Source organism: Leopardus geoffroyi, chromosome D3 (assembly GCF_018350155.1).
Source record: "Leopardus geoffroyi isolate Oge1 chromosome D3, O.geoffroyi_Oge1_pat1.0, whole genome shotgun sequence".
In the NCBI taxonomy this organism is placed as follows: Eukaryota; Metazoa; Chordata; class Mammalia; order Carnivora; family Felidae; genus Leopardus; species Leopardus geoffroyi.
In genome coordinates this window covers 31,836,361-31,851,663 of record NC_059339.1, presented here as the reverse complement: position 1 = coordinate 31,851,663, position 15,303 = coordinate 31,836,361, and the positions used below count along the sequence as shown (strand labels likewise).

The following is a 15,303-nucleotide window of genomic DNA, read 5'->3' as shown; positions in this document are numbered from 1 at the left end:
GCAGAGCCTGGCACCAGAGCGTGCGAGCGACCGCGAGGCTGCCGCCGGCTCCCCGCCGCCCGCCCGCGCCCCCCGCCCAAGCCTCGCCAGGCTCCTCACGGCCCCCAGCAGCTTCTCGGATCGCCCACGGGTCTCACTGGTACTCCCCAGCCTCCCGGGGTCTCCCCTCCCCCGGCCGCGGAGCCCGTCCTAGCCCGCCACCAGGTGCCGCTGTGGAGCCGCCTTCGAGAACCGACTTTGCGCTTGCGCTCACGAAGAACCCCCCCCCCCCCTCCCGCCCCCCATCTAAAGTCATTTTTTTCCAAAGGGATCAGAGACTCGGTCGGCGCACGCGCGCCCCTGACGCGGCCCGCGCTCCGCCACTTCCGCCCGGAGCAGAAGGCGGGGGAGGCGGGAGGGAGCCGGCGAGCGCGAGCCTGGGTCCTCGGCGGAGGACTGCGGCTGCTGCGCGAGCCCGTGACTCACCAAGTACAGCTGCTGCCAGCGATTCTCAGCATCCAACTCCTCAAACTCCCGCTCGACGGTGGCAGACATGGCGGCGGGAGCAAGCTGGCGCGAGCGGAGCCTGCGCCGGCGGAGAGGCTCAGGCCCCGCACGATCCGGGGAGAACGCTGGCGCTGCGGCGCATGCGCGCTCCGCACCCCGCCCCGCCCCCACGCCGGGCCCGGCCGGCCGCGGGGAAAGTACCTGGAGCGTCGGACGTCAGCGCGCCGACTCGCGCCTCCCGGAATCGGACGGCGGCGGGGCGGGGCGCCCTGGGGAGGCGTGGCCCATAGGGCGCCCAGGTGGAGGGGGCGGGGCCAAGGGGACCACCCTGAGGCTGTTGTCGGGAAGTTGGGCGGAAGGTGACCCGTTCTCAGAACTTGTGCTCACCGGCCCTGGGGAGGAGAAGCAATACCGCGAATTTCCCAGGAATGGAGCGGACCAACAAAATCCCTTGGGAAGACCTCCTTACTTATTGCTGTCCCATTTCTCTTTTTCTCTTTACTCCTAATTTTTTTTTAATGCGATATTGTCATTTTATTTTAAACGTCACCTAGGTCAGTTTAGCAGCCTGTGTCCAATTTTGAAACAAATTTCTCAGCTCTCACAGAGAGTATAAACCAGCCCTGATGCCAGCTCTTGTATACCTGAGGGGTTTGTGCCAAATAAGCCACTATAGCAAAACTCCTCTCCCGGAGTTAGGAAGAATACACGTGGTTAAGTAAACGTGACACGATTAAAAATTAATGTTACCTATAAAAAGGACAAGTCATCTATTACAGCCCAAACATGCTGGTTATGGAAATCATCTCTTTTCAGGTTAAGGTAATTCATTGTTGGTAAATTATAAATGCTTACAGTATCTTGTTATATCATCATAAAAAATATGAAGGGTTAGAAAAATTTTAGCTATGCTGTCTAATATTGAAGTTTAAATTTTAATTAAAATTAAATGAAATGACAAAGACTCACACCTTGACCAAATTCTATACAGGTTCCTCTGAGTACTTTTTCAACTAGGCCTTGACTTTTGGACTTCGTGTTTCTCTGCATTGTCTAATTTTAGCAAGAATCTTACTAAGCCAATTTATCCAGAATCCCCCATTCTCAATATCTGTTCACCCTGGACATTTAATCAGGTTCCTCATCTTCCACTATCCCCCAGGTGATGTCTGATCGCCCTGGCCTGCCTTCAACAAGAATCCTATTAGGTTAGTCAGAATGTAGATTGTTTTCTGTGTTAAAAACAAGACAACAGTCCTAAAATGGAGTTGCTTCTTAAGCCCCCTGTCACCAAACCTACCCTTAATTACTGTTTTAGCTCTCCCACAAATGGGATCTTAAATGAGTCAATTAGGAGTCACCTGATCAGCACTAGTTAGGTAATCTGCCTAATAGACCGCTGCCATCCTCTGAAGGAAAGTAACTTTGCAGTAAGCAATCTCCTTTTCTGCTTAGTATAAGTAATTTGTTCCTGCCCCCTCTGCCTCTAAAAGTTTTTCGATTTGTACAGCTCCTCAGTTTATCTACTTGATTAGATGCTGTCCCATTCAAAGTTGATTTCAATCTCTCCACCACTACATAACCCATTGCAGTAGTCCTATACCTATTGCAATAGTCCCCCTCACTTTGAATAAAGTCTTCCTACCTCACCATTTTCAACAAATCTCATGAATAATTTTTTTTCTTTCACAGAAGTTAAGAATTCAGTTCCTCAGTTGCACTAGCCACATTTAAAATGCTCAATAGCCATATGTACCTAGTAGCTAATGTATCACAGAGCACAAATATCATCAAAGTTCTATGAGACAGAGCTGCCTGAAAGGATTAAAATATGGGGCAAAAAAAAAAGAGTCCTTATATACATAGTGAAAATTTTTATCCGTAAAGACAATACGCTGTGGGAAGTAGAAGAAATCATAGTAACAGAAAATTAAGCAGACAGCCAGCCTTTCTCCTTACATAGTGTAATTTACAAATAAATACATGAAACGTCCCTCCAGAAATATCCCACAATCTAATAGTCCTGGTTTCTAAGGTTCTGTCACTGAAACCGATTATTTATGTTAAAGACATGGTGTCTCCCAAGATTGTTGAGAGGGAAAAAGTTTTCCTTCTACCCTTCCAGTTTCTTTGGCTGGTTCTAATAATCAATATAAAACAGATTAACGAGAATAACAAGTTGGTTACCTGCATATGGGAGCCCCGTAAGGCCATGAAACTCAAGGACAAACCTGGCAATTGAGGCTTATATGCCATCTTAAGCTAAGGAATGGGATAGAGGCCAAGGGGTTCAGAGAGGAGGAGGGTGATTCACAGAACAATTAGAAAAGCAGAGAAGATACTTGGTAATTAGATGTTTATCCTGCCGTATGGGAAAAAAGTTATCGCTTGGTAAACTTCTCTTTCTGAGCCAAGCCCCCTATCTAAATTCTTTCAGGTAGTTTAAGGAGAGGTAAAAATTTTTCTTGAGTCTGCTGGGTTTTAAGTGCCTTCAGCTGAAAATAGTCCACATGCCAAAGTGGCACATTTTGGGGAAACTTGTCCTTTTTTGTTTTTAAGTTTATTTATTTATTTTGAGAGAGAAAGCACAAGCAGGGGAGGGGCAGAGAGAGAAAATCCTAAGCAGGTTCTGTACTGTCAGCACAGAGCCTGACTCAGGGCTTGAATTCATGAGCCATGAGATCATGACCTAAGCCAAAATCAAGAGTTGGACACGTAACTGACTGAGCCACCCAGGTGCCCTTGGGGAGACTTGTTCTGAACCCCTTCACTTGTACCTTTGAAACTTCCCCAAGAAGTTTCACAGTCCAGAAGTTAAGCTGGTTGATTACTCCAGCTCAGTGAACCAGGCTCTTAGTCTTGAGAATAGGCCAGTTCAGTTAAACAGTTGTGTCTCATTTCAGGGGTGCCTGGGTGGCTTAGTCAGTTAAGCCTCAACTTTGGCTCAGGTCATGATCTCACAGTTCATGAGTTCAAGCCTTGTATTGGGCTCTGTACTCACAGCTCAGAGCCTGGAGTCTGCTTTGGATTCTGTGTCTCTGTCTCTCTCTGCCCCTCCCTTGCTCATGCTCTCTCTCTCTCTCTCTCAAAAAAAATAAATAAACAAACCACAACAACAACAAAACCCTAGTTGGGTATCATTTCGAAAGACAGTGATTGAGGTGGGCTCCAAATATTAGGTCTATGGTACAAGCAATCACGTATTTAATAAGAGCCATTTGGGGGGGGGGGGAACAAAGGTTCATAATTGGAGCAGATTATAATCCCAGTTTCTGAATTCTGAAGGCAGCCAGGCAAGACTTCTAGATGTCCAGCTTGAAGCATCTTTGGATGGGTGAGGGCAGGCAGTAACAATCTGATAGATTTTTCTGATTTGCAGTTTGAATGTCTCTGGTGGTCTTTCTGAATGGCGTGCACAGCGGTGGGCATGAAGATTATCTGTACATTAATGGTTGTGGTGATTTATCTGAAGTTTATATCAAGTTGTCTAGCTTTGGCTTGCATGGGTTCAGGAATAGGACAGTTGTTTTTTTTTTTTAATTTTTTTTTCAACGTTTATTTATTTTTGGGACAGAGAGAGACAGAGCATGAACGGGGGAGGGGCAGAGAGAGAGGGAGACACAGAATCGGAAACAGGCTCCAGGCTCTGAGCCATCAGCCCAGAGCCTGACGCGGGGCTCGAACTCATGGACCGCGAGATCGTGACCTGGCTGAAGTCGGACGCTTAACCGACTGCGCCACCCAGGCGCCCCATGGAATAGGACAGTTTTAATTCTCAATGATTCCAAGTCAGAAGAGTGAGAGAAAATTGGAAATGTCAGTTTGAAGAGTTATAGATGAATTTTGGAGTAAATTAGAAGAATTCAGTCTAGTCCAGTTTATAGGTAGAAAACAAAATCTCAAAGACAATTAACAGCACTAGAATTTATATCCACAAAAGTATATTACTGAAACATAGTTTTTCCCCGTACAATTGCTCTCATTTTGATCAAAGATAATCACAGCAAGACTAATTCATCTGCAAAACAAATCTAGTTTCAATAAAGTTGGCCTGATTATTTACATAAGTACATCAAGGATAGTAATTGACCACTAGGCTCTTTTAAATCTACTTGGCTGGACCTTTTCGTAAAGAATCTACGACTGAATTTTTAAAAGCCTCTTGAGGCTAAGAAGCCACACCAAGGACTTGCCATAAGACTTTGCCTGCAATACCTAGAGATTTAGACGAATTCTCCTCTTGTCAAGGTCCCCAAAATATCCTGAAGTTCCTGTGCTTGCCCTGAAGTGACTTTTCTTACCTAGTAAGGCTTCTGGGAACCCTGTAAGCTGGTACCAGGCCAATTTTTACAATAGGCTTTATTGGCTCCATAAGGTCAACGTTAGCTCCTTAAAGCAATCTGGTTGCATCTAAGTCTATTTATATCTCTCTCAAATACAATATTTAGTTAAAGCCTTGGTATTTTAACCAATGTTTCCAATTGTGTCCTGTTACAAGGAGAATAGATTCTTATTGAACTTATGTCGATAACTATATTGCATGAAAATAAGAATACTCATTAAGAGTTTTTGAATTCTGGAGGGATCCAGTAGGGAGAAAAAATAGAAAATGTTCGGCTCTACTTACAAGGAGATAATTTACCAAATTTCTTTTTTTGTTTATTTATTTACTTAGAGAAAGTGAGCAGGGGAGGGCAGAGAGAGAGGGGGAGAGAAAGAATCCCAGAAGGCTTCACACTTCCAGTGCAAAGTCTGATGCGGGACTCGAACTCACAAATTGTGAGATCATGACCTGAGCAAAAGTCAAGAGTCTGATGCTTAATCTACTGAGCCACCCAACTTACCAAATTTCTGTAAGTCATAGTTAGCTTGACAGGAAAGATTTCTTATATCTGAAAAATAAAAATTTTTAAAAACAGCAATATTTCCTTTTTTTTTCCCTTAAAGTTTGTCTGTTTGTTTATTTTTAAGAAATCTCTACATTCAACATGGGGTTCAAACTCAAGACCCTGAGATCAAGAATCGCATGTTCTTCTGACTGAGCCAGACAGGCACCCCAAGAATTAGCAATATTTTAAACAAAAACTCATAAATAATTATAATTATCCTCCTTAGATCATGTAGTCCCATGTAATTAATAATTGTTTTATTTGAACCCAGGTTTTTTTCTTTGCCATTAGTTCTGGAAATTCTTACCCAGTTCAGTTTTATGACCTTAAAATTACCAGAAACCTGTGTTAGTCAAAATCCTTTCCACGAATCTCTTTGAAGATGAAACACATTTGCAAAAGCATCAGAGTAAAACAATAACTGTCTATAAATAGCAAAAAACTTAAAAATGCCATGGTTAAAGATATGATGAGAGTTCATTATAATGTAATTGACAAGGGAATTGGGTTGTTTTTATGACATACATCTTAAGAGAGTAGCTAGAACTATGACTATACTAGGACATAATAGAATTTTAAGAATTTTATACAATATCTAGAACTCTTGTATTAATAATATGTTCCCTTACAATATAACTTAAGAAAGTTTATCATCATTTATTTGACAATGCTTCCCATGTAATTTAACATACCACATAAGTTTAATTAGTTTTTTTTTTTTTTTCAACGTTTATTTATTTTTGGGACAGAGAGAGACAGAGCATGAACGGGGGAGGGGCAGAGAGAGAGGGAGACACAGAATCTGAAACAGGCTCCAGGCTCTGAGCCATCAGCCCAGAGCCTGACGCGGGGCTCGAACTCACGGACCGCGAGATCGTGACCTGGCTGAAGTCGGACGCTTAACCGACTGCGCCACCCAGGCGCCCCAAGTTTAATTAGTTTAATATCTCTCTTTTATAAAAAGAGATAAATCCTTTGAGATGTTCCAGGGATCCTCTGGAATATCTTATATCTCAAAGTTAGTTCTAAGTCAAAAAGCCATTTTTTAAAAAATTTTTTTTATGTTTATGTATTTTTGAGAGACAGAGACAGAGTGTGAGTGGGGAAGGGACAGGGAGAGAGGGAGACACAGAATCCAAAGCAGGTTCCAAGCTCTGAGCTGTCAGCACACAGCCTGATGCAGGGCTTGAACTCATGGACTGTGAGATCATGACCTGAGCAGAAGAGGGACGCTTAACCGAATGAGCCACCCAGGTGACTGAAAAAGCCTTTGTTTAGAATTTGTATTGTGGGAAATTTGTCAAAAATATCAAAAGGTTTCAACATTTGATTAAATAGGATCATAGGCCAATATGAAATAATACTTATCTATTTAACCAAAGTGACAATAAACATTGTAAAGGCAAATACAGAAGATTACATAGTTGTTAGCAAAACCTAGCTCTTATAATATGGAGAAGATTGAGTTTTCTTAAGTAATCAGAGACCTAATTAAGACAAACAAAGGACATTATTTTGATAAAACACAGAAATTTTGTTCTCTAGGTAGATTACTTTAAGAGCAAAGAAAATCCTGTTGCACCCGGGTGGCTCAGTCGGTTAGGCAGCCAACTCTTGATTTCAGTTCAGGTCATGATCTCATGGTTGGAGAGATCAAGCCCTGTGTTAGCTCTGTGCTGACAGCATGGATCCTGCTTGGGATTCTCTCTCTCCCTCTCTCTCTCTGTCCCTCTCCTGCTCACACACTCACTCTTTCTCAAAATAAAAGTGGTTTTTTGTTTTGTTTTGTTTTGTTTTAAGAGCAAAGAAAATCCTTTCACAATCTTTTATTATCAAGAGCAGGGGCACCTAAGTGGCTCAGTCAGTCAGGCATCTGACTCTTGATTTTAGCTCAGGTCTTGATCTCACAGTTCATGAGATAAAGCCCCAAGTTGGGCTCTGCACTGACAGTGCAGAGCCTGCTTGGGATTCCTCTCCTTCTCCCTCTGCCCATTTTCTGCTCCCTCTCTCTCCCCAAATAAATAAACTTAAAAAAAAAAAAAAAAGCAAACCAATAGTACAAGAAATGTTTGTCCTTTTAACAGAGAGAAAACCAAATTTTAATTGTGCACCAGCTTATTTTGATATTAAAACTTGTTCACTTAATTAAATTTATTCAATCCTAGAAATCCTAGACAGTCCTGACTATGCAAAACAAAACAAAAAAATCCTTTCCAAAGATTCCTTTTCTACAAATCTTTTACAACACACACTTAATTTTCCTTGCACACTAAGATGTTTCCCTTATTATTTCCAGCATCATTAATTAATATGGGAAACAAAGGCAAAAGAAAAAATTAAATTTCCTTACAACTTACAACCCATTGACAAGTCCTTGAAACAAGAAGAATGACATTCCTCTAGGATCTCAGCTGCCTCCATGACGACACTTTGCTAAGGGCAAAAGGCAATCTTAGCCCAACCCCTTACCCCAAGATCCTGTAAGTCTACTTTAACATATAAAAATTCCTTTGAAAACTTCCTTTATCTCTACCCCCCAAATATATGTTAGCAATCATCCTCCAAGCATATGGCCCACTGATAGGCATCCGAAGGGTCTCATGCCTGAGGTTTTACTAGACAGTTATAAGTGACCTTTTCCTAACAACAGCTAGCCCCCTCAGGATCCTCAAAATTTTGCTGCCAAAATTCCTTAGAGACTTATGCTGTCCCTAACCCCCTCCCAATTTGAAAGTATATAATCAGTCACCTTTCACAAGCCCAGTGCAGCTCTTTCTGCCCATGGGTTCTGTCCCTGTGCTTTAATAAAACCAACTTTTTGCACTAATGACATCTCAAGAATTCTTTCTTGGCTGTTGGCTCCAAACCCCAACATTTTCCACATCATTAGTGCCATATATTAATTAGAATTCTTAGCCTTTAGAAACCTTAATTCCTAGTAAAAACTAAAAAGTAAGCAATTGTGAAATGTGTCATACCAGCACTCTTTACATTGGCAAATTTATTAATCCATTTCATAATTTCTAGAAGCATAGGCTTCTTCACAGTATGATCTTTCAATGTGACACATATTTACCAACAGATCCAAATATCTTTTTCTTTAATGGTGTTTTTAAAAACCCACAAAATTCAGGGCACCTGGGTGTATCAGTCAGGCATCTAACTCTTGATTTTGGCTCAGGTTGCGAACTCAGGGTCTGTGGGATTGAGTCCTGAGTTGGGCTCTGCACTGGCAGTGCAGAACCTGCTTGGGATTCTCTCTCTCTCTCTCTCTCTCTCTCTCTCTCTCTCTCTCTCCCTGCCCCTCCCCCATTCATTCTCTCTCTCTCTGTCTCTCTCTCTCTCTCAAAAATAAATAAACATTTTTTTTTTAACCCCACAGGGGCGCCTGGGTGGCTCAGTCCATTAAGCATTCAACTTCAGCTCAGGTTATGATCTTAGGGCTCTCTGCTGTCATCGCTGATCCAGCTTCAGATCTTCTGCCCCCTCTCTCTCTGCCCCTCCCCCCTTGTTCTCTGTCTCTCTGTCTCTCTCAAAAATAAATAAACTTAAAAAAAAAACCCACATGGGGTGCCTCGGTGGCTCAGTGGGTTGAGCATCCAACTCTTGGTTTCGGCTCAGGTCATAATCTCACAGTTTGTGGGTTCGAGCCCCGTGTTGGGCTCTGTGACATCAGGGAGCCTGCTTGGGATTCTCTCTCTCTCTTTCTCTCTCTCTGCCTCTCCCCCACTTGCTCTCAATCGCTCTCTCTCAGAATAAATAAACATAAAAAAAATTCTAAAACCCACAAAATTCAACTGAGTAAATTTGAATATGTAATTGGCAAAATTCATGAATCAAGTAGAATCCCATGTAGCAAATGGAAAGGAGTTCTGTGGAGCTGAACAAAATGGAAGGCTTTCATAGGCAGAAGAGCTAGTAATAAATGTTCAATATTTTTTCTTATTTGTAAATTATCTAGATATTTAATGATTATCCATCATCTAATTCAGCTTAGCAAAACTCTAAGGTTTTAAGTTACCAAAATGATTTGAGGTAAGTATTTAAGTAAACATACCTTAAAACATAAATATTGTGACAAGTTCATTCATAAATTTTTATCTTACTTACATCTTATTTAATTCACTTTTTCTTAACAACTATGTTTAGATTAGTCATGAAAATTTCATGCGATGTTAAACAGCTAGCCATCATCTTAAGTTATCTTTCTTGCTGACAAGTTCTGTAACAGAGATAATTTGAGCTTATTTGACCTTTAGTAAACTTAGGTGGAATAAAAGTACTATATTTAATACTAAAGACCTGTCTGTATTAATTAAACCAACAAACTTAAACTAGCTTTTATTTTACTTAAAATTATCCTAGATCACAAAAACTCAAAAACATTTGGGTTAATTTCTATTATATTTCTGAGATTTAGAAACGCTTAATTTAGAAAGGATTAATTTTAAGCCAATTAAATAGAGCTCTTTTATAAATTAATTTTAACAATACATTCAGAGGCAGAAAAATATCACACACCTAAATATACACACATAGCAATACACAGACGTATGGATAGACACAGAGATTTTGTAGTTACTAACATTTGTGGAGAAGATTTTTCCTATGCCCAATTTCCTATACTTCCTCTCTCCTCTTTTTTCCCCCCTTGTGATAAGAAACTTCTCTCTAAAGTTTGCATTTCGAAGAATGGCTCTTTGGTTATAAAGAAAATGGGAGTAGAAAATCTTCATCACAGGGGCTCCTGGGTGGCTCAGTTGGTTAAGTGTCCAACTTCGGCTCAGGTCATGATCTCACGGTTTGTGAGTTCAAGCCCTGCATCAGGCTCTGTGCTCACAGCTCAGAGCCTGGAGCCTGCTTTGGATTCTGTGTCTCCCTCTCTCTCTGCCCCTCCCCTGTGCTCTCTCTCTCTCAAAAATAAATAAACATTAAAAAAAATTTTTTTTAAAGAAAAAAGAAAAGAAAATCTTCATCACAAAGGTACAGAGAAAGTACCCAAGATCCTCCAACAAAAATGTTGGTTTCCTGAGGACAATACTTACAAGCCTTTTGAGATAAAGAAGTGAAGTTTGGGGATTGGTAAAAGGGAAAGATTGACATTGAATTGTTTCTGGGGTTATGTTTCTAGTTTTGCAAGGATTTGTAAAATAAGGACAGCTGTTTTTAATCCCCAAGGAATTGGGTTGCAACATCAGTGACATCATAGACTGATCTACCCATCCCACTACATTATCTTGAATATGCTACTTTCCCCCTGCGTACATAGTTTTACTTTAGCTTAGGAGAGAAGGTCTTTAAAATTTTCTATCAGGCTCTGAGTAGCAGCTTCCAATCTGGCCAACTTTTGACTACAGAGCTACATTAAAAATTTTTTTTTATTTTAAATATCTTGTCAGTTTTCAGCCAGGACAAATAGCATTTTCAGGGTTTAATGCAACGTGCCTTTGTGAAGTCTGCATAAAATGTTTTAACAGAGGCCTTTCTGAGTGTGCAATTCAACCTTGAATTGATTCACCTTAGGGGAAAAGTCTATCAGTCCTTGAATATTGATCCTCAGCTAATCATTTGTAGGAAGGCCTAGAAGAAATTCTGATCACCTGTTTCCTCTGGAGGGGGGATGTTCCAGAGGGTTAAGTGGCTAGTCTGATAACTACAATATAATCATGGATGGGAAGACTACCCCTTAGAAGCCAAACAAGATCCTTCTGAGTGGGTTTGTAAATAGTCATTAATTCTTTTTAATTCCTTTTAAATTCAGTGGGATCCTCTAAAAGTGGGGAAAAGGGGCTTTATAATTTAAAGAATCTGCTGCTCTCTATGGGACATTAATTCTTTGGGGAGCAAAGGTCTAGGAAATATCTGCTAAGATCATTGCATAGGAAGACCTGAAGCTGGGAGAAGCTAATTACAGAACCCCACAAAGCAAGCATTACTGCCAGTCCCAGGTGATTCTGCTAAATTCACTTCCTGACTTTCAGCTTGTACACAAGTAACCTGTATACCTGGACCTGGAGATCAGGCCAGAGCGCTCTCTGTAAATCTTGTAGGGAAAAGGAAGTTAAAACAGGCAGTGGGGCTGGATTGTGAGAAGACCTTTATGTTGGTTTTAATTTTTGTTGTAAGTCTAACTTCTGTTCTTTCATCTTGTTAAGGGAGTCCCCAAGGCTAATCTTTATATTTTTGTGTGTCCTCTATTTAATTTGGCCCTTTTATAGGTACCAATAAGACAGTTGTGTCAGTTTAGTTTCTGTTTTTTTCTTTTTAATTAATTAATTTTGAGAGAGAGAGAGAGAGGGGGGGGGGGAAGGGCAGAGAGAGAGAGTCCCAAGCAGGCTCCACGTTGTCAGAGCAGAGCCCAATGAGGGACTCAATCCCACGAACTGTGAGATCATGACCTGATCTGAAACCAAGTGTCGGACCCTTAAATGACTGAGCCACTAGGCTCTCCAAGGCAGTTGTTTAGGATGAGAGTTCTCTAATTTTTTTTTGTCTTTCAGATATAGCCAATTCAAAGGATCCATTGTCTGGCCACTGACAAGCAGGATCTCATTAATCTCAATAGCGACTCAAACCAATAAGCCTTTTTTGGCTAGACCAAGGATGCAAGAGGCACCACAAAAGACATAACCCTCACAAAATCTAGAAAATTCACTCCCAGACTTAGACTGAGAAAGCAAAGGACTTAATTGCACAGGTAGTAAGGATAGTGTAATGAAAACAGTGTCTCCAGTTTTCCACAAGAATGTAAGACACCTCCAGTCACCCTGCCAATTTGTGACACCAGGCAGGTACTACTGGAATGGCACTAATGAGATAATGAAGGTTGAGACAGAAAAAAGACCACCTTACATGCTGGGACCCTTTATAACAATGTCCCCTAAGAGCTGGCATAGTCAAAGAGAGCATAGCTTGTGACTTCATGTCTGGGAAACCCAGTCTATTCAACTGGCCACCAAGATGTGGTACCCTTGGAAGTGCACCTTCCAGCTGACAGAAACCAGAGAGAATATTCTCACTGGTCAAAAAGTCAAGCTCTTAGGACATAGAATAAGACAAGAAGAAAAACCTCATCTGGTTTTTACTTAGGGGACCCACAGTAAAGTTTGTCTAGTCTAGTGAGAACCGTGAACTCACCAGTCTATGAGTCTGACTTGAACAGCAGGTTTATAGGGCATATGCCTGTGGTCTGCCCTATGGTTTTTCCTCCCTAAGACAAACAACACAATGGACAGAGACAAAGGAAAACAGCAACCATCTTTGGGTGGGAAAGGATCAGTAAAACCAGGAGTACTCATAGCAAATCTTTAGCAGGGTTGCTATACCCAAGGAAATAGTTCCACAAATATTTTCTCTTGCTAATCTAAATTTAGAAAAATAAAAAAGATTCTCACCACTCTCACTTCCACCTGACCCTGAAGGTAGAGATCCAGGAGACTAATGTGGTAGGAATTTTTATCCTCCTCTGGCACTTTTCAGAGGCCCCAGGATCTCTCTGCTGTGGCAGTGAGCAGTGTCCAGCCAGCAAAATATCCTGCCAGCTGTACCAACTGTCGGGGAGGGAAAAAATTTTATTATGCCCTTATAGGTTCTTTGGCTGGTCTAATAATCAAGTTAACATGAAACAGATTGACAGGAGAAAACCAAATTTGATTACATACTTTTGGGAGATCCACAATATGACACTCACAGACCAGCCTGGCAATTGAGGTTTATATGCCATCTTGAGCTAAAGAATGGGATAGGGGTCTGGGCTTCAAAAGGGAGGAGGTGATTCACAGGATGATAAAAAGAGCAGACGTTGGTAATTCAATGTTTGTCCTGCCAGACAGATAAAAAAGTTATCTCTTGGGGATAGTTTTCTTTCTGGACCATGCCTCCTACCCAAATTATTTTAGGGAGTTTAAGGGAGAAGTAAAAGTTCTTCTTGAGTCTGCTGGGTCTTGAGTGCCTTCAGCTGAAAATAGTCCATAGCCAAAATGGTACATTTTGGGGAGGCTTGTTTTGAACCTCTTCAGCATTAACCAGCTCATCAGGTTGCTTTCCAATCTGAAAATATATGCTGTTCTATAAGGAAAGGAAACACATTTGCCCACTTATATCAACTCATTTTCTTCAAGGTTGGCAATATTGGGGCATTTCTACAAAAGGAAGAGCATCTTGATCTAAAAGCAACAATTCTGTCACCAGATTTTTACCACTCTTTTGGAACTCACTTGTCAACCTCCCTAGTTGGGGAAGTAGTGCTTGCCCCTCTGACAGTCAGCCCATGTTGCTGAGAGCAGCTAACGTTCTAAGGCAGTAGATCTCACCAGCATTATCAACTGTGAGCTTGTTAGAAGTGCAAATTTCAAGCGCCAGCCCAGCCTACTGAATCAAAATATCTGGTGATGGAGTCCAGGAAGTTGTTTTAACAAGCTCTCCAGGAGACTCTTACACATGTTGAAGTTTGAAAACTATTGCTCTAGAAGAATAGGTGTACAAGGCTTTCCTAAAGCTCAGAGATGAAAAGAAAACAAGAGAGTAACTTGTTTCTAGATATTCTGTGTACAGAGTATGGCTTGTTCTCTGGCATACAATGCCCAAGTCAACCAGGTCTTACCTTGCCACTTCCAGGGACTGCACCTAGATCTTTGCCCAGTTTAAAGTTGAGATCAGAAGTTTTCAAGATTCGGGGTACCTGGATGGTTCAGTCAGTTGAGCATCTGACTCTTGATTTTGGCTCAGGTCAAGATCTCAGGATCCTGAGATTGAGCCCGAAGTCACACTCAGCTCAGAGTACAGAGCCTGCTCGATAATCTTTTTCTCTCCCTCCCCCTCGGCCCCTCCCAGCTGTTGTGCAGGTACTCTCTCTCAAAATAAATAAATAAAATGTTTTAGAAATGCCATTCTTTAAGAAAAAAAGAAGTTTCCAAGATTTTTAAGTAAGTTAACTAAGTATCCTTAGTTTCTAAATTGTTGAAGTCTCCTTGACAGTAGCTATACTTTTACGTACATAGTTTTATATATTTAAGAAAATACACAGTGAACAAAATCTGTTAATTTAAAAATTCTTTTTAAAATAAATTTCAGGGGCGCCTGGGTGGCGCAGTCGGTTAAGCGTCCGACTTCAGCCAGGTCACGATCTCGCGGTCTGTGAGTTCGAGCCCCGCGTCAGGCTCTGGGCTGATGGCTCAGAGCCTGGAGCCTGTTTCCGATTCTGTGTCTCCCTCTCTCTCTGCCCCTCCCCCGTTCATGCTCTGTCTCTCTCTGTCCCAAAAATAAATAAACGTTGAAAAAAAAATTTTTTTTAAATAAATAAATAAAATAAATTTCAATTGGGATACCTGGGTGGCTCAGTCGGTTGAGCGTCCAACTTTCACTCAGGTCGTGATCTTGCAATTGGTGAGTTCAAGCCCGGTGTCGGGCTGTGGGCTGACAGCTCAGAGCCTGGAGCCTGCTTCAGAGTCTGTGTCTCCCTTTCTCTCTGCCCCTCCCCTGCTCGCACTCTGTCTGTCTCTCTCTCAAAAATAAATAAACATTAAAAATTTTTTAAATAAATTTTAATTTAAAAAAGCAGCCACGTGTATTTTCAAATCTATCAATCTATTTATTCATTTTACAGATAATGTTTGATGGATTGTATACTTGAGCCCATAGTAATGTCTTGCCCCCTTCAGCTTCTGCTGCCACAGATTGGGAACCACTGGCCTAGACCAAAAGAAATGAAGCATAACAAGAATTTAGAGTCCCTTCTTTTACTGGACTAAGGCCTACCTTCTGAATTTCAGTTTTCTCTCTAAGAAGTTCCTCTTCCTCCAATTAACATAAGAAATTTATACCCCCTTCAGGGAAAATGTACCTACTACCTTTAGTAGGGACAAACATATCAAAATATAACTCAAAAATTTATTGTCTGTACAGAAGATATGCATTTACAGAACTGGGC

At 41.4% G+C, this 15,303-nt stretch overlaps 1 protein-coding gene across 3 annotated transcripts in view; it reads right to left on the bottom strand.

The window, feature by feature from the left end:
• PTPN2 (protein tyrosine phosphatase non-receptor type 2) overlaps positions 1–679 on the bottom strand; it is an 84,908-nt gene extending 84,229 nt beyond the window's left edge. For 2 of the 3 annotated variants that reach the window (XM_045459646.1, XM_045459644.1), the window contains exon 1: positions 466–679. In XM_045459646.1, coding sequence (XP_045315602.1) covers positions 466–534 — 69 coding nt within the window. In that variant the 5' untranslated portion in view covers positions 535–679. The remainder of the gene's footprint in view (positions 1–465) is intronic. The other variant, XM_045459645.1, reaches the window with a different exon arrangement.
• Positions 680–15,303: the final 14,624 nt, after the last annotated feature.